This window comes from Dicentrarchus labrax, unplaced genomic scaffold (assembly GCF_905237075.1).
Source record: "Dicentrarchus labrax unplaced genomic scaffold, dlabrax2021, whole genome shotgun sequence".
Classification (NCBI taxonomy): domain Eukaryota; kingdom Metazoa; phylum Chordata; class Actinopteri; family Moronidae; genus Dicentrarchus; species Dicentrarchus labrax.
Window position 1 is genome coordinate 17,172,931 of NW_026136706.1, and position 25,812 is coordinate 17,198,742.

Below are 25,812 nucleotides of genomic sequence, written 5' to 3' on the forward strand. Positions count from 1 at the left end.
TTCAGAAATGGATTAATAGACATTTTCAATGTCCAGTTAGACTTTAATCAGTAGCTGCAGCATTAAAAAATGCTTTACAATACATGCTGTAGTATAACACCATAACACTAATGGGAGGTTACGGTAGACTGCAATGAGAATTACCCATGCCTGTCAACTGGGTGTCCCCTGACGCCCCGTACTATACTCAGGTGGCAGAACTGTTGAGCTGAGAGGCAGGAGCAGTAGACTGTAGCATTAGTTGCTGAGTGAAACTGAAGCTATTAAATACAGAAGTTCAGCCTCGGTTTTCTAAAGTGATTTTTGCTCTGAAGCTATATAAAACAAAATGCTGAAAAGTAGAGACGAGGCTGTTTCCAAGAAAAAACTATAAGAAGAGGAAGCAAAAACGAGAACCCCTTCCACCTTATTCTGCGATACAGGGACAACAGCTCTATCTCTCTATGTGGAGAGAAAGAGAAAGAGAGATTACGTAACTGCAATGTGTCTATAGACCATAACATCTGTGCTGTAACAACAACAATAGGCTCTGCTCCCACATTCATCCTCTTTCCCATGAGGCTGCATTTAATCTGAAGTCAATTTTAGCATGGGAAAAGGGACATGTTTATTTTTAATTTGCCTTTTAAAGGAGCACCAAAAGGCCACAACATTTATACTCTTACACACACCAGTGATGCCAGCCCCCCTCCCCATTCTAAGTCCTCTACCATCCTTATGTGCAATCTGGTCACACAACAGCTCCTCAGTGTCTTATAACAATGTGTGCTTTGGGGAAAACAGTAGCCAATACTACACATTACAATGCACTGCTATCTCTCTGTTACACTCTCTCCACACTTTGTCATACTGATAAATGATATATTGAGCCTCAGACAGTTTTATCCTGACAAGCTTACAAACGTGAAATGTGTTCCTGAAGGTTCAGCATCTTGCCCAACAACACGTCAAGGCAAGATTTGTTGGAAAGATCAAACTCGATCCCTTATGGCTGATTAATATAAATATTTGTATCATACTGAGTTTTTACTAAATAACTGAAATTGTATGAATCCTCCCAGTCAAGACCCAATAACTGCCCATGAAAAGGGATGCAAATGACACTGAAATGACACTAAGGGCCGATTGTGGTGAACTTGGCTTGAGGCACCAAGAGGCCATCTGCCAGTGTTGTGACGGGCACCCTCTGGACCGGCTGTGGCTCGGACTGACTGCAGCCCACGACGAAGAACACAGATGCCTCTGAGACTGCCTATGGCTACATACGTAATGCGCTTTGAGACTGAAACCACTCTGGGAATGCTACTCTCCAAACGGGGCTTATACTGTATATCAACAACCACATTGTGCTGTTATTTAGCTGGCGCAGAAATAACTTGTGGATTGATCTGTGGTGTGATTTGCAGGATGTTACAGAATAAGCAAATGTGAGATTGATATTATTCTGCTTTACTGATGTAAATTAACCGACTACCAATCTGTTTCTACTTTTTTAAACCAGTATAATACACAAAATGCAGTAAAATTCAATAAACACCACTTAATAATAGCAGCAAGCTCATGTTTGACAGGAAGCGCTACAGGGGTGAAAACAAGGCTTGTTCCTACAGGTTATTATTTTTACATGCCAGAGGAACTGACAGGATCCCACAGCTGCTCGCAGCAGCAGCAGGGTGAAGCTCACCTCTGTGTCTCTGCTCCTTCCCCATGTTCAGCCTCAAACACGAATGCCCGATGCATCTTTCTTGCGCTCTGTTTCCATGGTAGCAGACAGGAGATTTTAGACACTTGATCAGAGAGACTGCAGTATTGTTCAGAGCTCTAAATACAATCGATCACTTTAACTACATAATATTGATTTATGTACAGTTTGTACATGTATGTTCATTAAGGCTCCTCCACAATACTAGATGGGTTTTTTCAACTCTTCTTCTGTTTCCTAACGGTTTTATCCTGGTGTGTTAACGATTAAGATGAGACGTTGTGGGAAACAGTTATATTCTATATCTATATTAAACTATGAAAATAAAGGGCTGGGGGCTAATCTGTTTTTTCGATTGCTTGAGGAAGTAAAACAAGAAAACCTCCACTCCCCTATTCCCTGTTTTCTACTGGTTTGCTTCACACTGTGCAGGTCAACAGAATGCTTAACAATCTCCACACATTCTGGGAAAAATTGTCTACCTGTCCAAGCCTGTTTCTCATGTCTAGGCACGTCTCTGCATTTTTTAGGGGTTTAGGTATGCTGCACAGCACAAGGGTTGTTGAGCAATGTATACCTTTGCCAATATGTTGTGCTCTAATGGAACATTATTCATTATTGTGACTAAATTAAAGCCCCAGCATGCGCATTACAGCCAGCCAGCAGTTTACTGTTGTCTATGCCACCAATTAAAAGACAAAAACATTTCCGGAATTCTTTAAGAGATGTAAAATGTTTTGGACTTCCTGCTAAATGTGTGACAGGAAAATGAGGTTTTTCAGAAGCTATGCTTATTTAAGCCATGTTTATCATTTTATATGGAAAAGGAAAAGCTCACATTAATCTTCAAGTATTCCATAACTTATTTTGTTATATATATGTGGGGGGTTGGGTTGTTTCCTAAGACTGTAACCGACATGATATAAATAATTAAACTACATCCAACAAATCCTAATGACACCAAATGGGTGTGTCTAGTTATCTGTTGTGTTCACTGGCACAGAATAAGAATAAGAATAGCAGAATAACTGAATAATCATAAATATTCATAGATACATTCTGTGAAGAGGAACGTTATGTGATGCTATCAACTGTAAAAATATATCTAACATTATTATGAACATAGCTCAGTCATAGTACAGAACTAGTACAAATACTATTATCAATTATATCATTATATGGATTCATGGTGTTAATAAAATCTGTCAATGTATTTAAAGTTTACTCCATTTTTACCATCAATCATAGGTGTGTAGCTGGAGCTGGGACAAAAATGTTCATTCATCTGTGTAGGGAGGTTCAATATCTTTATGTTCTTAACTCTGAGTGCACCAAGGAGAGGACAATTCATCTTTGTCTTCTTTATCATACCCACGGTGGGAAAAAGCAGCGCAGCTATTGTGTGATAGGTAGACACAAAAGCTGTGGGTGTGAGCCGGCCAATCCAGTGAGACACCATAATGGTTGCTATGTGTGACAAGGAAACTCCCAGAAACGTGCCTTGTGCTTAGACTTGTTACTACTTGCTTTATTTGTGGCAGAGGGAAGACATTTATCTATCTGGCTGACGAACTGATCACTTACAGAGATATGCAAGTATTTATCTGTGTGAAGATTTTAAGAGGAATCTCTGCAAGCTATGTAGCTGTTTAAAATCCAGTGAAACTAGTTGAAACCTTGTAAATAGAGAAACAACAAAGGCAGAGTAAATATAAAGACGGAGTTGCCTGACCTGTTTCTTATACTCTAAAGGGCTGTTAACCTTTAGTTAGGGTAATGAGCTGTAAACCTCTAATAAGTAGAGAATGCACCTTGAATTTATCAGTCTTACAGAATTACACAGTAATGCGAAACAGTACACGTGAAACAGTACTCCCTGACTAAAGTAGAAGAAGATAAAGCAGATTGAGGAAAGACTGGATGCACCACAAAATGGTGAAATATAAAACCTCACCACAAATTCTCATAATAGTTAAAGAGCACCAGACGGAGGTTGTTTTCTCAAAGAACAGAATCAGATGTAAACAATACAGAGGAGGCAGACAAAATAATGTAAATACCCTGCTGAGAAACGTTTAATCTAAGATGTATCTCCTTCACAATCACAGACACTCGATCAGAAAACCATTTTGAAATGTATGTCAACTGTAAAAGCAGTCTGGCAATCTGCTTTTGCCACATGTGTACTGGACACGAAAACTGCAGAATCACTGACAGAAGCAGTCTTGAAAACCATACGACAACTGGAAAAGGGTACTGAGTAGAGTGCAGATCTCCACAGGGTGTGTCTGGGGAACAGGGAGTGCAGGGCAAGCTGTGACCAGCATGTATGCATGAGTGGAATGAAGGGGACATCATACGCAGGTCTCATGACCTGCGTAAACCAGAGTAGACTATATGGAGAAAGATTAAATTCCAAAACACCAGTGACGTTAAAATATCAGTTTCAAAGTGAAAATGCCAACAAGAGAATCTGCCTACACTAACGTGACTGCCATTACGCCTGGCGGAAAGAACAAACAGACAAACTGAACTGAAAAAGAGGAAAAAGTCAAACTTGTGAAACTAACCAGGCAAGTAGCCGGAATTTTAGAAATGTGCAAATAAAAAAAACCTCAAAAAAAGATAAAAAACGTATCTTTAACTTTAACTTTATCTATTTATTGAACTGTTTTTTTTAATTGTGGTGTAAATGTCCAAATCTTTCTCTACACAACCAGGTATGTAATACTGGAACAAAACACCATGCCTAAATTATCCACACGTACTCATTTCTTATTTCAGAACATTTCAAGAGAAAAGAAAATCTTAGTTACACAAAAGCAACCGTATTCCAAGAAGAACGAGCTTTGGTTTTGCCGGACTAGATTTCTGCAAACTGATTAGCTAGGCAGATGTGACCCGAGAGCGCTGACGGAGATGCAGTGTAGCATGATTCAATGTGACATGTGCATGCAACCTTTCAGCAGCAAGAGTCACCCTGGTGAGCTCACTAGCTCACCAGCTGTGAGCCTGGCAACCCAAATGCCCCCCTTTTCAGCCCCAATGGCCTCATATACCGTATTTGCAGTATATACAGTATATGTGTATGAGCAAGAAGACTCCACAGTGCTACATGCTATAACCTCAGCACCACAATCTATGTCACACACGCAGAATATCGAGAACAAGGACAGGGTTTAAGCTAGCAAGGTAACGACGATTATGTGCGATAAAGAGACAGGAAGTGAGAGGAATAAGTGTGAAGTGAGAAGTCAGTGTGCATGTTTTTAAAGGAGGAGATGGGGATCTGTGGCAATAATCGTGATAGAAGCACTGGAAGTGAGTGGTTTAGGTTGTTGGGCAGAAACAGAGAAAAAGCACATACTCTACTCTCTAATATCTGACATTTACAGCCAAGAGTGGCACGAGATATTTCGAGATGAGTAGACTCTTGTGATGAGCCTTAAAGTGACACATTCTTCAGGAAAGTGACTGATCCATGTATGTGTATGCAGATAAAAATCAGTACAATGATAAAATATGCATGCTTAATCTTTGTCTCAACATCAGTTAAAGCTGAGAGAAATCAAATGTGTTTGAAAGGTAAAACTGGAAAATCCAAACACTGAGGTGTATATGCAGAAACCTCAGGCCTTGTCCTTCTGTCTCAGACACTGAGTAAGTGGCCCTTTAACTTGGTAATGTGGGCCGCACAGCCCTATATAAATGAATGAACGTGACCTCTACAGGGACACACAATTATTAAGGCAATAGGCAGATGAAGTAAGAGAAGGAAGCAGGACTTTTTTTGCTATTTTACAGCTTTTATCTAGTGCAGCTGTCTCTTTGGTGATGTCTTTTTTTGACCCTTTGTTTACCACACTAGTTTATGTGGATGATGCTCACAGTCACATGTTCAGCCTGAGGGTCATATGCACTGCAGGAAAAGAGGAAATATTAAGTGGCTCTATCTGTCCAGAGTACAGACTGAAGTTGACTTTAAAGCGGTGACCAGAATGCCAAATGCTAAGTCAGATCTCAATCTCCCTGAAGAAAGCATTTGATTTGTTTTTTCTGTGACATATTTTCTTAGTAATCACATGAATGTTTTTTGGAAATATTTCCTGTGAATTATGGGACAGGGCTTTGACACATCATTGCGATGATTGCTGTTATTGGACACAAAGAAGCAAAGCTCCACTAATGATGTTGTCTTGTATTGTCTTGTATACATCATCACACCAGAGCAGAATAATGCTCTTGACAAATCCTCAGAGCTCCACAATTTGTCAACTTCTCCTCCTCCCCACTTGCGCAGTCACACTGATATTTCCCGAACTTACAGTATGGCTGCTGACTGCACACGACTTGCATCTCTCTGAGATTATATATAATGAGGATTTATAATGGGCCATTTGTAGCTTTTCAAAGTACTTGTGTTAGTACTTGATGGTCCAATATCCATTAACATAGCAAAAAAAAGAAAAAGAAAAGATTAGTTTCACTCCTTAGTACACCGATGTTGTCAACACCAGTGTCGTTATCATTGCCAGACTGTTAAATCTTCTTTATAGCTCACCTTGTGCAAGTTGCTGAATGCTACAGAAGCTTGGTTGTGAACCCACTTTCAAAGGTTTCTAACAGGAAGTGGTTAAGAAGCTGCAGTGCCATACTGTAGAAGCAGAACTGGTAAATGAACTGTGCTGGCAGACTGGCAGCATATCTAGCCTGACAGTGTCTAAATCAAATATAACATTTTGTTGACCTGATTTCTCATTGCTGAATTTGTGATTCTTGTTTGTAGGAAAGTCGGGAAGAGAAGAGGAACTTGTTTGTCATTGTACTCATAACTTCACTGACGTGGTTGTCATGTGATCATCAGCATATATTGTCTGAAATGTCAGGCAGTGGTAAGGAACACTTTGTGCAAATTGCACAAAGGGCTCAGCAGCATGATTAATGTGTTAGTAAACCTTACCAAAAGCTGCACACACTATACTTGACATGTGAAACTGTGTGGGTGTGTGTGTGTGTGTGTGTGTGTGTGTGTGTGTGTGTGTGTGTGTGTGTGTGTGTGGCAGGGGTCTATGTGTGTATTTTGAGAACCGGTGATGCTGACAAATTCTATTTTAAGCAACAGATTGTGCATCATGCATCTGTTTAGTTTTTGTTTGTTGTGTTGTATGTGCAAAGCCTGCAAGATGGCTGTATTCAATTATAAGTTTAGTTATTAGTTTTTGTTTTTTTTAATTAATTTTTAACTACTATGCACAATGATCAAGAGCAGGTAAACTGAAAGACCATGTTTTCTGACAGCAGCACACCAAACCTGGTTGTGGATTCAGACAGCTTGATGAAAACCGTCTGAGGAATGTGCTTAGCTATCAGTGCTCCAGTAGTTCTGGCTACGTACAGCATGTCTCAACAATATTGGCCTAATGCTGGGGTTTATGTGTTGATCCTTTGTATAGGCTTGCAGCTATGCTTGCATTTGTGACAGTATCATAAAAACCTCCCATCTGATGTGTTCTGCAACCGTGTTTGCAGTATTCTAAAAAGCTTGTTGTGAAACAAGGCGACTAAAGCTGTGGCATTCAGATTAGGTCTGAGAATGGTTTGATCTCCCCTTAATTAATGTGGATAAGCACTGGGAGATGTGTGTGTATGTGTGTGTACAGCTTGAAGTGGGTCTGTGGAAGCCGTCGAGACAAAGCCCGTTTCTGGTTTTTGAACTGTAACTTCCGACTTCTGCTATTTCTGATATATTCTCTCTTCCTTTTGTGGCAAGCTGTTTCAGGCTGTGCACAGCTACAGAGGAACATGTAGGTGTAACATACAAAACATTATGTACCGAGCAGAATGTTACGTGTTGCATAATTGTTAGGGAATAAATTATACGCCGTGTATTAAACACCAACATACATACAGTTGACTACAGTTTAAAATATATTGCATACAACCCCAAACAGTTCATTAGAGTTTTATCCTTGTCTTTTGTGTGTCCCTGCAGCAATATCTACAAAGCTCATTCTAACTATGAACAGGAAATGAAATCTGGTTGTTTTCACTGTGCTGATAACCACACAAGTCTTTAATAACAGCACAGACATTTTTAAATGTATTGTCAAAAGCCTATAATCCCTACAATAGTGCAGGAACATTAAAATTCTTGTGCACACACTTGGTCAAAAGTTAAAAGTGATACTGCAGCATGTCTTATCCTGTTAGGCATGCGGTTTACATGATCACTGCACCAAGGTGACTTTTCTTAGAGTACATAGTTTTGTAATTATACCCAACGTGCACCTCCCCAGTTAAGAAGAATAAAGGGCAGCTTTGAACTTTGACCTGTGCGGTCTTGCTAGTTTAAAAAGGTTAAATGGCAAAGAGAACCCCTGCAGACATCAAAGAACAATGCAAATTATAAAATTATATGCAGTACAAATCTGTATCACAGTGACAAGAGGCTTTATTATCACAATTACATGTACCTTAATCATAGCTTTGGTAACAGCAGCAATAGTATGTTTTGGATCACACCTAGAAAAAACATCCGGCTGTCATTGTTCCTAGAATTAATTGAACAAATGGCTTTAACTACAAACTGTCAGCATGTGTACCACCACCGGTAGAATACAAACATAATGGTCATGTTGTAAGATTTGTTTGGAAATCATGGAAATCTTAACCTCATCTAAAAAGGAGGTTAATGAAAGGCTGTTTGAAAGGGACATGGTTTGAGCTATGGCCATGTGGTAGGAAGGGGAAGTTCTCCATTAACTAACCATAGATTTGAAGAAATGGAAGTCAAAACATATACTGCAACATCTTTAAAAAATATGTAAACAGTATATGTGATGTTGTTTAATGGCGTGTGAGGTCTAGTCCAAATCCACCGGGGAGAATGAATCATAAGAAAATGGGTTAATTCATCACTTAGATTGTTGACAAGTCAGCATTAATGCAGCAGACAAAGACTCCTTCTCTGATACAAGAGGACTGTGGTACAACTCTAGCAAAGTAACTGATGTAGTTGCTATGAATTCACAAGTATGTTCTTCCGTGCATCAAACACTGTCCACTGCGTTCTTTGCGACATAAACTCCTTTCACATTCATCAACATAGGAATTTAATTCAAACATCAATTTTCCATGTTTAAAATAATGGGTGGAACATTTTTGCTTTTAGAGACATTTTTTAAGCCTTATCTACTTATTCATAGCCAGAAACTCCACATCTTTCAAACATAATGAGAACTGTTCATACTGCATCAGCTTCTTCATAAAAGTTAAGCCAGCAATGCAGTTTATCTCCCAGCTTACACTATATTTTATACACCTGCATCCCTTTCTCACTTTTCCAACTATTCATACTCTTTTCAACTTGTATCTACTCATTGACAAATCCATTCAAACCTCATAATGTTCCACATATTTCATACATTATGACATTTATACAAGAAATTCATTTAGTGTCAGCTTTTTAACAAACCTTAAAATATACCACATCTTTTATTGGTGTTATTCAACTTTTTAAATCAGCATTCACACCGCAATTCCTTCACAATTGAAATCTGCAGTTCTAAGCTCAATGTTGTGTCTGTTTAGCTATATCGTCAGCTCTGCAGCAGATACGAGCTTTATTTGAGACTGACAGATTTAATAGGCTACTGTAATGTCTCTGACCAGGCAAGCCTATTAATAAATAATGGTGAGCCACACATTAACCCTCTTGAGATGTCTGGTGCTTCCCCATCAAGCCACCCTCACAGCATGGCCAAACTGTGTCTACTGCTGCATTATTAATGAGAGGAGAATGGGAGGCGTCCAGCAGAGGCCGAAGCCTGCGTTTAGCCTGTCACACCCGTCATGTGGAAGGGCAAAAGTGTCCGTGTGATCTTGCAGACAGCCTGAATCCCCCAAGGTCTGTCTCTCTGTTTGTGCTGGGTTCAAACTCACTTAGTGACAGCCTGTCATTGTGTAATCTGTGGGCAGCAGATGTTCCAGGAGTAGCACCTGGACTTATGAATTACAGGAGGTTTTGTGTTGGGTCACGTAAAGGCCAAAACCATAAAATGCCAACTAAAAGCAAAAACGTATCAAATGTGGGAAATACAAATAATATCAGAAAGTGGCCCTGTATAAGGGTTTTTTTTTTTTTCTGTCATTAGCTACCATGTGGCACCGGTCTCAGGTTTTAATGTGTTTCCTTTCCACTATTCATACAGCAAATCACGTTGTGTATCGTTGTAGTAATCAAATAATGTAACTTTGTAATCACTTGTTTCAGTTGGGCATGAAGGATTCCCCAGTCAGAGGTGGACACACCCAGTCAAAAAGATTTCTCAAGGTTACATCTATTGTTGTTGGGGGAAGTCACACCTCTTTCTCTGCACTGTTGCACAGATCTTTCTAGAGTAACACACAATTGATCAGGTTCTAGTGTTTTTATAAAGAGCTCACCACAATGGAAGAGAAAATGTCTTATTTTAGATTAAAGCTTTGCAAGATTGCCCATTTCTTGTCAATTGTTTGTCAAATTTAAATGAAAGTGCACCAATGGTTCTTACACACAGGGTTTTAAAAATAGACTGATACATAATCTTAAATCTAGAAAGCAGTGTTTAAAGTTTTTTAAATACATTACCTCTAATAGTGCACCATAATATCTTTAATGAGCAGTGGCCCATTTTCACAGCAGTGAGTGTTCTTTGCAGTGCATTCGTTGCTCATTTCATCTCCCACTCAGGGCAGGATGTGGTTGTGTACACACATCACTTTCAAAATAACTTCTCAATAGCCTTGTCTCTCCTTTTATAGTAAAAGCCTGGCTCATTGTGCCAGGGGCCACAGTGAGGGCCTCTGAGTGGATGAATACGTGTGCCCACGTAGGGGCTGGCCACTGATTTCTTTAAAAATGAGCATGCACCTTGCAGGAGAGCTAAAGGTAAAATGGGTTTACTGGAGTCTGCTTATCCCAGTATCAGCCGCATTAACAAATTATAACTTTATATCGACTCATGTCTGCAAGTTGATTTAAGTGAGAGGAAAGCATTGGCCTGAGTGAATGCCAGGAAGTGGGGAGGCACACTTCCTGAAAGTGTCTCAACAACAAAGTGCTGCACTACTTGCAGCTGGTTTTAAAACATAAGGAAAGAAAGAAACTAGAGTATATATATCTTATATATCTAAGTCAATACATGAAAAAGGTCAAGGGTGAGTAAAGCCATCTGAAACTAACGCTTTACTGTTCATGTTTCTCCATGTTAATAGCTACAGGAAACTGCAAAGTAGACCGCTCAGGCATCAATAACCACATCTCTTTATAATGTGCCTCAACCTGTACTCCCATTCAGGACATGGTGCTGCTTACGTCAGTCAACACAAAATATGTGCAGACTGACAGGGACCTCTGGTGAGAGAAAAGAGACCCAGCACACAATAAATCACAACCACTGGTAAAATTCCACTCACAAACAGCTGAGATTCCTGTTCAGACTCATGCAGAACATATTAAACCAAAATCATCATGAGCCAGACCTGCTTTGTTAAAACACATCTGCAATCCAGGTGATAGAACAGCTGGATTTTGCCATTATGAAGATGAAATTCAATTACATGTAGATTACAGTCATAGTATTTAGCAACACATGGCTTTTTGTCTACATCTCGGCTGAACTATATCTCCCCCTCCTGGCAAAAAACTGAATTAAATAAAAAATAAAGACACTCTTCTCTGTGGTTCTTCAGGGGGAGAATTTAATTACACATGCAAAGAAGACTCTCAAGTTATACTACACTAATACTAAATGGTAAACTATACATACTTGAAACATTTCTTTTTATTTTGAGCAGTAACAAAAGCTTCATGTCAGGGCTGACATTTTTATTTTTAGATACATACTGTACAACCAGCAGCATGGAATGCTTCATAACAACCACAAATGAAACAATCCTTGTGTATTTCTAAGTATAATGATTCACATATTTCATGTATTTACACACATATTTAGTTCACCCTTGCTAACTAAACTGGCCCAAAAGCCATTAAACTGCACAGAAATAAACCAGTTGGAGCAAAGGGTCTAAATTCCAGGGCTTTCTCCTGGACAGAAGATGGTGCTGTTGTTGTGAGAATAATGGCTTCATCAGGTTCACCCACCACCCAACATAGCAGCACCAAGGAAACACGACTGACCTGCATGCTTGAGATGTCACATAGAGTCAAGTTGCAGACTAGAAATGGGACACACAAGGGAAATGTGCGCTTGTATGTGTGTGCGTTATTCATATCCACGGGAGCCGTTTTAGAATTTCCAGAGGTGGTAAAGATTTCAAGAGTCAAATGAAAGTTATAAGTTACAAGTTAATGATGATAGAAAGTACTATATATGATGTTAGAAAGCCGTTGCTGTACATAATGTCACGCCCTGTACTGTACTCAAACAAAGACTTTTTGTTTAATGCAATAACACAGGCTAGAGCCTGACACTGTACAGAAAACAACACAACAAGCCTTTGTTTGTGAGAATACAGCTCTTATTTCATTCCTTAGATTATCAATGTATCACGTTCCATCATTTTTACTGCAAACCAAAGTCAACCTTGGTTGACCATTTCAAGGAAGAATTCAGTGTACTGTTACTGCCATATATTTCATTGGAGAAGAACATCACTCGTGTTCTCTTCAAAAAATGCAATGAAAGTTTTAGAAAGCTGTTGACATGTAATCTGGTGAATGTTCTCCCCTACAATGCTTCCTAAAGGTTTTCTTCCCAAAGCACTAAAGTAATATTCCTATTCATTTCTCAAAGTGCACACTCATCCAACCATTATCGACCACATTTGTAGTTAAACACAAAAGTGATGCTTAAAACACCCTCAAACAACTAGGTGGTCCACATAGACAACTGAGCTCTCCAAGGGTAGTATGTTTATGCCTAAGAAAGTAAAACTACTTAGATTGCGGTTATGAGTACTAAACTATCCTGTTAAGCTATGGTGAACTAAATGTCATGCTAATTGGCACTGTCCGTGGGGTTTGATGGAATATTTGCTCCCTTATAAAGAGATATTACATACTTTCTGCCAACACCAGTACTTAGCACTGCATATTTGTGGCAACCTCTGCTTGCTTCCCAGCAACCAAACTTCCACCTCGAAAGCGACCTCCTGGATAAGCATTTAGGAACTGCTGCATGCGGATTTAGCAATTTGAGTTCAAATTCATCTTAATTGCTGTAGTGTATGGCCCGCTCTGTTAACGAATGTTTGTGAAACTCAAATGTGTATTATTTTTGCAATAAATGGGAGCAACAATGGGAGTGCCTGGAGTGAATCACAATGTACAAACAAAATGAAATACAACATTGAAACATTTCTGCTGTCTGACATCAGTACTGAATGTCTGACAAAATAAGCACAGACTTGTATTGTTGAAAACAATCATCTGAAAGCTATTTCCATTACAGTTTTCAAAGAGTCAGTTTGAGCCTCTTTGGACAATGCAGCAGTGGACAGACATGCACATATGTAAATGAATTCAGTCCAAAAATTACCTCTGGAAGATCAGGACCAGATGTTTGAGCTGACTGAGCTGTGAACACTCATTAAATGTTTTTATGGCTGAACTTGGAGTGAGCATGTGTGAGAGAGCAAAGCTTTATGTGCTACCTGTGAGAAAGACATCAAAGAGTACTGGAGCTGCTAATGACAGGCCTATGCATGTCTGAGTTCCACAATTAGCCGATAAAGCTAATTACCCCCACCCCACCTCACAAAATAATACAGCACGGACAGACCACGGTTGCAACAAATGCATGTAACGCTCATGATATCCAAGAGAATACACAAAATAAGATCAATATACAATGCATCTGTGCAGGAGTATGATTTTTCCTTCTGGTGATCCACAGGAAGACTTGTATGTGGTCTTGTATAGGGTTTCAGTGAAGAGAGGAGAACCCCCTAAACTTAATCCCCACCCCCCTTACAAACACACTCCTACCACCAAAAGTCACAACCTATCCCTCACTGTGCAGTGTCATTTCAGTGTCAACCCACCTTTGGAATTTCACAGAAGAAGAAGAGGAAGCAAATTATAATACATAGAGTGTAGGTGCAGCACTGAAGAGTGAGAGAGAGATTTCTTTCTTCCCCCGGTGAAGACTTTGACTTTGAGCTCTGGAAATACATGAAATCTGGCGTGCCTTGTGTAACCAAGACCCCATTCCTGTCTAAGCATTTTAAAGAGCGTAAGCCCCCCAGGAGGAATAGTTGGAACTCACAGCAACCAAAGTCAGCCCCGTGGGAAACAAAGCTCTCCGGCTGCTCACGGTCACAGACATGCAGCCGTTCACCGTTGTCAGTGCTCTTTTTCTCCTGCTCCACATCTCCTCTGGGAGTGCAGACGCTCATAGGTAAGTCAATGAACTGTAGCAACGTTTGAGCGTTTGATGTCGCACTATGCGTTTGTACTGAGACCTGCAGCAGGTGGAAGTTTTACTTGGATATTTACTAATTCAAGAACTAAAAAGACCTTCCAGGATAATATCAGATAGATTTCTATATATAATAAAGTTTTTTTTACATTGCAGTGACTCTGAAATGCACTGGCACCAATAATAAACCAAAGGTGTCTCCAGCAGCATTGGCTGATATACAATTTGGCCCACTTCCTGTGGCCAAAAAAAGGGATTACTGGCATTTTAACTGCTAGTTCCTCCACTTTTATTTTAAGAGGAGCTTAATGAGTAACATGAACCCCCCTATTTTGAACTGAATTATGTGCTTTAAATCTTTACTGGGAAAACTGTTGTTTTAGATGGTATGTACGCACTGCTTCCCCTGCTAGCACAGGACTATGAGAGCTTTGACAGTGGGTCAGCTAAATGTGGCACAGCAACTGTTATTAAATGAAGAGCACCTGTCACACTTAGGAGCCCCTCTCTTGTGGGCTATTCTGGTTAATTTCGATCAAGTCTCAGATTCCTCCAGTCCCAATGGAGCCAAGGCTGCTTATAGGATGCTACCTCTGTGACACCAAAACATCTGCGATATTAGAGTTGGCACTGAGCACTAAAAGATAGATAGGTTAGAGATGATGATGCTGTAAGATTCTGTGGCGTGTGATTCTGACATGAACCTAACCTGTTAATTTAATTTACAGGTTAAAAATACACACACGCAATGTAATCTATATGTACTGCAAGTTATTTTTAATGCAATGCAGACTGCAACTGAGAATAACTTTATAGCAGGTTCTCATCTGACTCCAGAAATTAGAGTCAGGTGAAGATCAAGGTAGAGTAAAGAGGGACATATGGTTGTGCATAAGGTATCAATGAGCAATGCAGGAAGTGTCTGATTAGTGTGTTTTTCTGCATCTGTAACCTACATCCTGTCAGCTGGCTGTTGCTCCACAGGGAGCTCCACTTTTATCACTAAGCGAGCCTGTGAGGGACACTTTATTTAGCTTGTTTTCTTCACACAACTACCATTGGGACAAAAATTAGAAAGAAAGAATGGCTGAAAAACTTCAGTTGGGACTGCTTAGTGAGACAGTGAATGACATGGGATCATTTCTTCAATCGAATATTTGAATTTGTAATAACCTAAACTTGTCATTAGTGTTTCATTGTTGTTATTGCGATAAAATGTTGCTTAAAGGCCAAATTTGTTACTGGTATATCATGACTTAACCAGGGTGGGCTACAAATGTTGCTAAGGCAGTGGAACTACACATCTTACCCTCTACTCCTCTCTTGTTCTACAAAGGCACTACCGACAAGTCCTTACTGGAAACCAAGCGGGTGTGTGTCGCTATGGCAGGAGACTGGAGTGTTGCTATGGCTGGAAGAAAAACAGTAAAGGACAGTGTGAGGGTAAGAACAGTCCAGACTGATTCAAAGACTGGTTTGTAATATATATATATATATATATTAAAATGAAGGATACTTCTTACATGTATGTTTTATTAATTTACATCCACCAAAAGGTGACACTTCCGATTCACACATAATGTTTTTTGAATGAGCAAAATACATATTTTAAGAAATACAATTGCCCCAACAATTGTTATTCTTATCCATGAGAGGTCTTAACCCAGACAATGTAGAGGAAATGACTGTCTAGATTGAAATACCTTACTTTGCATAATAGAAATGTGTGGTTTTACTATAATCCATCATTTTCAAACCACTGATATTTCTGGTGCTATTTTCTCTTTGTTAAATGTTCTACCAGCTCTATGTGAGCACGGCTGCAAGCACGGAGACTGTGTTGGCCCCAACAAATGCAAGTGTTTCCCAGGATACACCGGAAAGACGTGTAATCAAGGTGGGTATTCGGGGTCGGTGAAGAGGGTCTGGAAAACATGGGTCAAACTGGGTACAGCATAATCTAATTTCCAGCCGATAACTCACTTTACTTGCTAATTTTAGTTGTTTTACTTCAAGCAAATCTTTCTCTCTTGTGTTTCAAGAAAAAGCATTTCAGTTAAAGAAAAGGTTTTAGGTTTTAGAAAAGAAGGTGTTTGAAAAAAATGAGGGTGACTCTTCTTTCCAGATCTGAATGAGTGTGGCCTCAAACCTCGTCCCTGTGAGCATCGCTGCATGAACAGCTATGGAAGCTACAAGTGTTACTGTCTCAATGGTTACACCTTGATGCCTGATGGATCTTGTGCCAGTGAGTAATGCCATGCTACAATCTATAAGTGGATACATAAAGAAAATCAAAGTTTCAGTGTTCGCATATTTATTTATAAATGTGTGTTTTTGTGTGTTTGTGTTCATGCATGTAGATTCCAGGACATGTTCTCTTGCCCACTGTCAATATGGCTGTGAGGAAGTTCAAGGGGAGATTCGCTGCCTCTGCCCATCTGCCGGGCTGCAACTTGGGCAAGATGAGAGGACCTGCGTAGGTGAGCAACCACACTCACACAGTAATACATCATAAACATAGTAATTCCTTATTTTTTTACCATAGAGTAATGCTAGAAATACCGTACCATATGAGACAACTCGAAGAAAGATGTAAGGAGAGTGAAAAATCAGATGGAGCAACAATTCTTCTCTAAATACACTGAAAAACTATTGACCTCGCTTTGTTTCCGTCTCATGGAATGGGAGTTTTTGCTTGGTGGAACAATTCGGTAATCATTCTATTATGTGGCTTTTGTATGCTTGGCTTGTAAATCAGATGGGTGCAATTAAGTTATATTTCTGTCCACAAAAATGCCTGAGCTGTGACAGAGCCAATCTGACATACTGATCATACAGGGAAGTAATATAATAGCTCTGGAGCATTAAAATTCAGGATGACTATGAATCCAACACATATATAGAGGTACAGCAGAAATACACTTTTACTGTGAAAATGTACCAAAAAGTAATTTTTCCCCCAGTTGTCCTACAGACAAATAATGAACCCCTCATGAGACAGAAGCATTTCTACTGTATCCATGAAAGTAGATTCTAATAATTCCAAGTACAAACGAGCTAAACATAATGTAGCAAAATCTCAGTCGGTACTACATAAGATAGACCTGGCTGCAGGCCCAGACTTTAAATTGCTGACCATGATTAGAAACATGTTAAAACATGCATACCGGTTGTAAGATATAAGTAAAATAACATAATGAAACGACTGAATGAAAATTCAAAGGTACATTTATTAAATGATTCTCTCTTTAGGCTGACAACCAACCATCTGGCACTGTGTCCCATTCAAAAACATTACAAATGGTACTATCAGCTTAAAAAAACACGTTGTGCACATTTCCTCATAGTTCATTACATCCATAACAATATCAATAGCTCAGTTACCACGCACAGTGGAAGCACTGCTTCCAGCATGGCCAGGCGCCCCATTAAACACAAATTAGCAGCGATGGCTAGTGGGGGATCATGGTCACCAGGACAGTCTAATGCACTCAGTACACCAGAGACGGTTTAGCTCCCTGCTGACAGATGAAAATGAGCTACTGATGACTCCATGTGAATGAGGGGAAGCACACGGTTGTCTAAACCCATACTGGGAAAATTGTTATCAGTTATTAGAAGGCAAAGAATAAAAACTGTGATTTTCTCAATATTGCTCAATGTAATGTGTATTGTTTAATGGTTCTCTATGTTCTCTTGGGGTGCCTCCTTTGTTCTTTTATAAGGTTTTCTACTGGGTACAACTGTGCTTGCATTTTTTACTAAATGACTAAAACATCATAAATATAAAATCATAGGTCCTTCAATTTTTCCCTTTTTATTTCCCTTCAGATATCGATGAATGTGTAACTGGAAAGAACCTCTGCCCATACAACAGACAATGTGTGAACACCTTTGGCAGCTACTACTGCAAGTGCCAGGAGGGCTTCGATCTGAAATATGTTGACGGCAAATATGACTGTGTAGGTAAGGTATTCAAGTTTACCACGGGGAAACATTTGTGATCAATTCTGGTCCTAAAGGTACAAATAGGCTTCTTCCAATTTCAGACCTTAATGAGTGTGCATCTGGCACCAACAAGTGCAGCCACCATGCTGACTGTCTGAACACTCCAGGATCCTACAAGTGCAGGTGCAAGTCTGGCTTCAGAGGCAATGGCTTTGAATGCTCTGGTGAGATCCAAGAACTGCTACACAGAATTATGAATTAAGTTAGGAGTTTTAGGGATGCCTTTTGATATGTAATAAAACTTCTAAATAAAGCCATTTGCAATTGATTTTAAAACATTTCTAAAAAAAATCTCAGGCCTTTTCCCAAGTCAGGAGCAGTTTTACGGCCACATATTTCACTTGGACTCTTTAAACATCAGCAAACAGTCCTGCCAAGGCTAGTTTCCTGCTTTCAGACTGCACTCTTCTTAACAGATGTTAGTAAGAGAGAGATTGAAAAACACACCTGTGTAAATATGATGTTGTATTGTAGCCAGCCATCTGAAGAGGAAGAAGGAAAAAGACAGGTTGTGTTGTACTCTTTGAACCAGGCCCAGATAATAACAGGTGAAGCGTGTATGAAGATGCCTTTATTTTTTCGTAGTCAAGCCATTTTATCAGAGGTCGTGGGATGGAGACAAAGGCAGTGCAGATGATTTCCTTAATGGTGAGATTGTGTGGAATCCAAGACTCTGCTTCCGCTGTTCGCTCTCTTGCCCTGCAACCCCATTCATTCCCTCGTCTTGCCTACTTCTTCAAACACCTCCTCAAACTCTTTCCCTTGCTTGTGGCTGGAAATGTTGTATGTCCACAGCACACACAGCTTGATATGAGACCTGGAAACCCTCAGCATGACCCTTCATATACAGAATGTGATAAAAAAAAATGCTTAAGGTATGTGCAATGAATGTCACTGTTGTGCTTCAGCTGCATGGAGAAGAACAAGAACAGCAGCTGCAAAATATATGACAACAAACAACAAACATGTCGGAAACCTGGTAAAAACACAGCATCTCCCATTCGTGATTGCGGTTCCACATGTCTAATCTGATCCCTCTTTCCTGTCTGCAGCCATCCCAGACTCCCAAGTGAGGCCCAGGATTCTGGGAGGGAAGTTGAACAAGGAGGACATCAAAAATGTGATTCCTGAACCGGTTGCGACGCCGCCCCCTAGGATCCGCCAGCAGCCTTTTGACTATGATGGAGAGGTCTATGTAGGCCCTCAGACTGAGGTGAGACAGGAAGACGAATTTCCTGAGGAAGAAGAGGAGGAGGAGGAAGAGGAAGACAACCAGCTCAATCCGAGGGGAGATGTTTTCAGTAAGCGTCCTTTTCGTTTGGCTCCCTTGCAGTAACTCTGTTTCTGGCAGTCTGGGTGGTCCACGATGTATTAACCATTCACAGACTAAACAAACTCTCTGTTTCTACAGAGGTTTTGCTCCACACAGCATCTGAATACAATTATCGATTTTTCAGTAGGCAGCTGAAATAAGTATAAAATAGCAGGTCAGGACTAAGATCTTGATCAGAGAGCCCCTCCAAGACCAACTCTTGGAAGGTTTTGGAAGGTTTTGGTTGGGATTAAATGTAGCTATTTTTTTTATTGAATAACATTATTAGTCAGAGTCGCCCCAGTTATGCTGATTATTTTCATAAAGAACTTCAAGCATTCTAACTTTCTTGTCCTTTAGCATTGTAAAAAATATGGTCAGTAACCCAAGACCCTGTCAACTCTAATCGGACATTTTCTAAAACGCAGGCTAAAACAAGATCAATCTATTGATTATGAGACACAATGGCTTCTAGTACATTCACACGTGTGTATACGTTTACATTCCGGCAACAAATGCACACTTTCATCAGATAAAAAGCGAAGAGTGGGCAGTGTGGTCATGCAGTGGTATGCACCTCGCTGAGAACCCCCACAAATGAGGTTACCTTTCACCACTATTCTTGATCTTTATGGAAACACCTGAGTCTGTGTAAGAACTCCAGACAGCAAGAGGAGACAGGCCCCAAGACATCCATCACCTCCGGGGAGGAATTTTACTCTGTCGGCATGTGAGAGCCTTGGGATACAACTCATCCTGGGCCTGCTTCCCATCTCCTGGGAGGAGGGCGAGGAGGGGAGGGAGGTTACGAAGCCTCCAAGCCTTTTATTATGTTTTCCCCAAAACAGCTGTCGTGCAAACAGACTTGACTCCTAGAAGGAAAGTCTGTCATCAGCACTCTAGACCTCTCTAACACTAGCCCACTCTGGCTGAGCAGGTTCAATAACCCCAGCTGTCACTGGGTTGCTACAAGAGCTTTAAAATACTTGGGGGGTTGGATCCTGAAGTTGTAGATCCATCTGAAGACATGACTGACAGCAGGGCAGGTCTACACCTGTTGGTTAAAAGACCCTTTCTGGCTTTTGTTTCATCTTGGAAAATCACTTTGCATAAATTTGGAATGTTTTTTTTAAGATCACATACTTTTAGAGGAATTCATAGAAAACATTTTCTTTGTAATTTCTTTATGAGGCAATATTTAAGGAAAATATTTTATGAGATTGTGATGCAGTTGTGTCTGCTTTTACTCATTTACAGATGATCACATTTGGCTGAAATATAATACACCTTGCTAAAACTAATGCAGTCTAACACAACAGTCCTGCAATAAATCCTAGCCTCAGTTTTTGTTGAAAATAAGATTTACTGCAAGACTGTTGCAAAGGGCTGCAATAGTTTAAGCTAGGTCTATGCAATAAACTGGCAAGAGGGTGTCTATTTAGTTGAAAATTCATAAATTGACACTGATCTTTTTCCTCTAATCTCTACACACAGTATCAGAGGACTTTGAAGCAGTGTTCGGCCCAACCAAAGAAGTCAAAGAAATCCAAATAACACCAGTTCAGGAAGGTAATCAAATATGTGTTTATGTGCCATTGTTATATAATGACTGTTTATGTTAGTAATTTGCTAATGTGCTCCAATCATTTTACCTTCTAGAGTTTATCATGGATTGCAACTTTGATCAGGGGGCTTGCGAGTGGGTCCAAGACAAGGCTGATGACATAGACTGGAGCGTAGCCTACCACAACGATGGTAACAGAACTATTAATATATATTTTTTACAGGGTTTTACAAGGTTCATGCATTCACTTATAAGTGCTATAAACTCGTCCAGGTGCTGCATACTACATGGCCATGAGTGGACTCATAGGGGAGCAGGAGGATATAGCCAAGCTGAAGTTGCTCCTCAGTGACCGGGCCCAGCAGGGCAGCTTCTGCCTCACCTTTGACTACCGTGTGGTGGGCCCAAATGTGGGAACCCTCAGGGTGCTGCTGGATAACAATGCTTACCCTGTATGGGAGCAGAGCCGAAGCAGAGACCAGGGCTGGCAGACGGAGCTCCTCACTGTGGCCTGGAAAGAGGAGGCACCAGAATCTGTGAGTCATTTTCTCGTTTTATAAGACATCGTATGGATAGATGGTTGTCAACTATCAGACAAACTGCAAAAAATATTAATACCTGTAATACCAGGAGGTTAAACAGCACTTGTTGCATTATAAGTTTATGTAGTGCTTATGTGACTATTTTAGTGTCCAAAATGTTAAATTAATTTGGTTCACAGTCTGAAATGGTAGCACTGACTCTCTTTCAGATTGTCTTCGAAGCTCAGCGTGGGAAAGGTGTTGGAGGAGAGATTGGGCTAGACAATGTTGTGCTGACCTCAGGGCCCTGTCAAGAGGATGTCAGCCCCATCTTTTAAGAATCTCCACGGCAGATTTACAATTTGAAAATTTGCTCTAACTGACACATGTCAAAGATTCCTGTTTCCTGTCCGTATTATGGTGATTCAAAATTTGGGTAAGCCTCAGGACATCCAGACACAATGATCTCAAAGGAAGTTTACGTACAGCCAGTGCAAGCATGTTCATTTTATCACCATGCTGCTACGTCAATACATCCTGCTACATTCTCTTTATCGTGATACGCTACAGATAACTCAGATCTCAGGAATACGTGGAAATGTTAACTTTGCCTGTTAGTTAGGTTTAACAGTATTGTGCTTAGTCATTTGTTGTGTATGTGATATTGCTGAAGTTAATTGAAAATAATCAATGACATGTAATGTGAATTCTTAGGTGAATTATATCAGAAATTCAATCTTACATGAATATCTTTATTTGAAGGCTGGTTAGTTTAAATGATAAAAATTATCGGTGCATATCTGCTGTACATTGTGCTTTCATATTATACTGTACTACTGCATTAAATCTGTTTTTTTTTTCTAACTCTATCTAACATTTTTTTTATGCCCACATATTGTATGATTGTATACCTGGGTGCCTATAATCTTGCTTTCTACAAACAGAAATCACACAGACTGTGATAATGGGAGGGAATGTGGCAGCATCCTAAGATAGTATTACAAGGCGGAAAAAAATCCAAGGTAATATGAGAAAGCATGGGGATAATTTTAGGGAATTCAATTTGCTGACTTAAGACATGCAACCACAAATGAACCATGCATTTTATGAATGCCTGAGCTGGTATTTTATTACAGAAAATAGTTGTGGTAGTCAATAACACCCAACTTGAATGAGAAAGTATGCTTTCATGTTAATATAGATATCTAATATCAAGAAAGGGGAAAGAGAGAACTGTTTTGTCTAACAACCTATGAGACAGCTACTGAAACAATGACAAAAAACATTTTTAAAAAACGGAGCTACTTACTTTTTTTTATAACGTTTTGAGTATTTGTACATTTTGGTATTGTTAACTAGACATCTCAGGACAAATCTGGTCACAATGCAACAAGTAGCATCCAGAGTTTTTTCGGTGTTGAGTGGATTTTATGCAGTTTGGGATGCTAGGTCAAACTAGCAGATAACAGCTAAATGTCTCTCTCTGGTGGCCGTGCAGGAACAATACAAATAAATATCTCTATACAAGTCGACCAATACAACTCTCCCTGGGTTTAAAAGTAATTATTAAAAGGGGTTATTTTTTTTTTTTTTTTGCAATAAGACTCGTATAATCTACAGTCTGTATAATATTGTATTTATAAGTAATATATAATTGTAAGGGTCTGAGACGGTACCTCGTCGCTCGCTGGCTGCTGTCTGGTGACATCACATGATCCGAGTCTGTCCATGTATCGTTAGCTCGTTAGCAGCTAGCTGCGTTAGCGCCGAGCCTTTGGAGTTGACCAGGAAACGGTGTGACCTGACGTTATCTCGAGCCAGTCCAAAGAGCCGAGGAGCTGTCAGACACAATATCACACCACTTATTTCGTGTTTTTATTCCTCGTTCATTCCGCAGCGGCCTGGTCTAAAAGTGTAAGGTAGGTTACTAGCAATCGTGGCTGTAAGTAAACCTGAGCTAGCGAATTGAGTGTGTTTCATTAACCTAACTCCAGCTGTGCTCCCTTGTTTTTCTTTTTCATGTTAGCTCACTTTAGCTAGCTGATAACCCACAATTCAGACTGTCTCTGCTTGCATGTTACAGCTATTCGTTTAAATATTGTGCACGTTATGTTTTACAAGCTATATCTTTATAGATTGTTAGCTTAAGCACAGTGTATTGAACATATGGTCGCAGAATATGCTTTACTGTAATGGGGTTTCTCCACAATAACTGCTGTCAAATGTTTATCAGGAAATTGATTGCATGTCATTATGTTACAGTTGGTTGAACGTTACCTACATGGCTGCTCACATCAACATTAAACATATGAGCATGTGACCACGGCCCAGGGTCTACAGCACATGATCTGGACAAGTGGAGGAGGCCAAAATCAACCAGGGGTGAGACAGAAACAAAACATCCAACAATAAGTTGTCTCTGCTGTTAAATGTGAACTGGTTCTTCGTTACAATACTGGCTTTCAAACTGATTATGGTGCTGTACAGACAATAATAATATATTTTGCACATTTCATCTCTTCAATAGGTAAATTCTCAATTATAAAGTGGTCGAACGGGAGTGAATAGCCATGACAACAAAGACATCCCTACTGAAAGTGATTCTGCTGGGTGATGGTGGTGTAGGAAAAAGCTCCCTCATGAATCGTTATGTCACCAACAAGTTCGACGCACACCTTTTCCACACCATTGGCGTGGAGTTCCTCAACAAGGAACTGGAGGTAGATGGCCACCAGGTTACCCTACAGATCTGGGACACTGCTGGCCAGGAGCGCTTCCGCAGCCTGAGGACTCCTTTCTATCGTGGCTCTGACTGCTGCTTGCTCACCTTCAGTGTAGACGACAGCCAGAGTTTTCTCAACTTGGGCAACTGGAAGAAGGAGTTCATCTACTACGCAGATGTCAAGGAGCCAGAGAAGTTCCCGTTCGTAGTCTTGGGCAACAAACTGGACGTGACGGAGAGGCAGGTGTCAGCTGAGGAGGCTCGGCAATGGTGCCAGGAGAACGGCGACTTCCCCTATTATGAGACCAGTGCCAAGGATGCCACCAATGTAGCGGTGGCCTTTGAGGAGGCAGTGCGCAGAGTGTTGGCATTGGATGAAAGAACGGACCACCTCATCCCCACAGACACAGTCAAGCTCCACAGAAAGCCTCGCTCTGCTGCCACTTGCTGTTCATAACATCCAGGAGTTATCACTAACATTCATTTGCTGTTATGCCTGTCATGTGATGAGGCTGTAGGTGCACACTGCTGTATTGACATCTTATTTAAACAAATGAGGCTACTCGCTTTATGATTTGTCATACTGTTGAAGGCTTGATCATGCTAATAGCTGGACTTCTGTTTGAAGAGAAAGATAGGAAACACTAAATTGACCCCCGTCTAATTACAAATAAACATGAAATAACCAAATCTCTCAGTCAGTCTGCCATTGTTCAAAAGGCTCTGGTGGGCAACAGACAGAGAAACTGTATTGTGTTGGTAAAGGACCACCTGTGAGTAACTAAAAATATGTGCTAATAGAACAGAAGCAGCAAGTTGAAAAGTTAAATTTCCTCTCAAATGGATAAATGTTTCATTCTGTGACTCTTAACATATGTGTGTAGATGTGTACTACCTTGGAGTGTGATTATCAAAGGGTTTCTGAACTTCACTCCCTAATGTAATAATGCAGTGATGGCCTATATGTTTTTATTCACAAGATAACTGCATAATTAATTAATTTATACAGCCCAATAACCTTATTTCTGAGAATTATGAAGTAGCTGTGGCACTACTTTGCGTAACTAACAACTTGAGGCTTGTTGTGATTATTGCACCTTTAGTTCTTGTTTGTGCACATTCTGCATTGTGAATAGATTATGGCTACGTGCTGGAAGCACTGGGGTACAATATCCCTAACAGAAGATAAATATTAAAGCAAAGATAACATGCATGGCATATGGTGTATTTAAGTTTCTGGAAACGTTTGTATTTTTTAAACTGTTTTTACCTTATAAATCACTGAATCGATATTTCCTTGAGGTGTAATGATATAGCAGCCATGATTGAATCAACTTTTTTTTTTTTTTTTTAATTATTGGTTTTATTGTTTTAGATGATTTTGATCTTTAAAGCACTCTATTAACATTTTTTTATACTTGGAAAGTCCCCACAGCTTAATATTTGAAATGGTGAACCATTTACCTTAACTGTTTCTCATTCAGATTTCATTTATATTCAAAGTTGTACTACTGGTATGCCAAACGATAAATAAAACCCCTGAGAATGGTCTCTTGGCTTG

General features: G+C 39.9%; 2 protein-coding genes across 4 annotated transcripts; both read left to right on the forward strand.

Moving 5' to 3' along the window:
• The first annotated feature begins 13,717 nt into the window (after positions 1–13,717).
• egfl6 (EGF-like-domain, multiple 6) lies at positions 13,718–22,393 on the forward strand. 3 transcript variants are annotated; one of them, XM_051402705.1, is made up of 13 exons: positions 13,718–14,103; positions 15,461–15,567; positions 15,929–16,021; positions 16,250–16,369; positions 16,485–16,604; positions 17,956–18,090; positions 18,174–18,296; positions 18,718–18,780; positions 19,185–19,433; positions 20,939–21,013; positions 21,104–21,199; positions 21,282–21,544; positions 21,760–22,393. In XM_051402705.1, exons 1-13 carry the CDS (start codon positions 14,030–14,032, stop codon positions 21,865–21,867), a joined length of 1,626 nt encoding a protein of 541 aa, XP_051258665.1. In that variant the 5' UTR covers positions 13,718–14,029; the 3' UTR covers positions 21,868–22,393. The 3 variants fall into 3 exon arrangements, with proteins under 3 accessions (XP_051258665.1, XP_051258666.1, XP_051258668.1); XM_051402706.1 differs by lacking the exon at positions 18,718–18,780 and having other exon boundaries at positions 13,719–14,103; XM_051402708.1 differs by lacking the exons at positions 18,174–18,296; positions 18,718–18,780 and having other exon boundaries at positions 13,720–14,103.
• Positions 22,394–23,229: 836 nt separating this feature from the next.
• rab9a (RAB9A, member RAS oncogene family) lies at positions 23,230–25,802 on the forward strand. The gene is made up of 3 exons (XM_051402709.1): positions 23,230–23,448; positions 23,792–23,911; positions 24,057–25,802. Exon 3 carries the CDS (start codon positions 24,100–24,102, stop codon positions 24,706–24,708), a length of 609 nt encoding a protein of 202 aa, XP_051258669.1. The 5' UTR covers positions 23,230–23,448; positions 23,792–23,911; positions 24,057–24,099; the 3' UTR covers positions 24,709–25,802.
• The last annotated feature ends 10 nt before the right edge of the window (positions 25,803–25,812 follow it).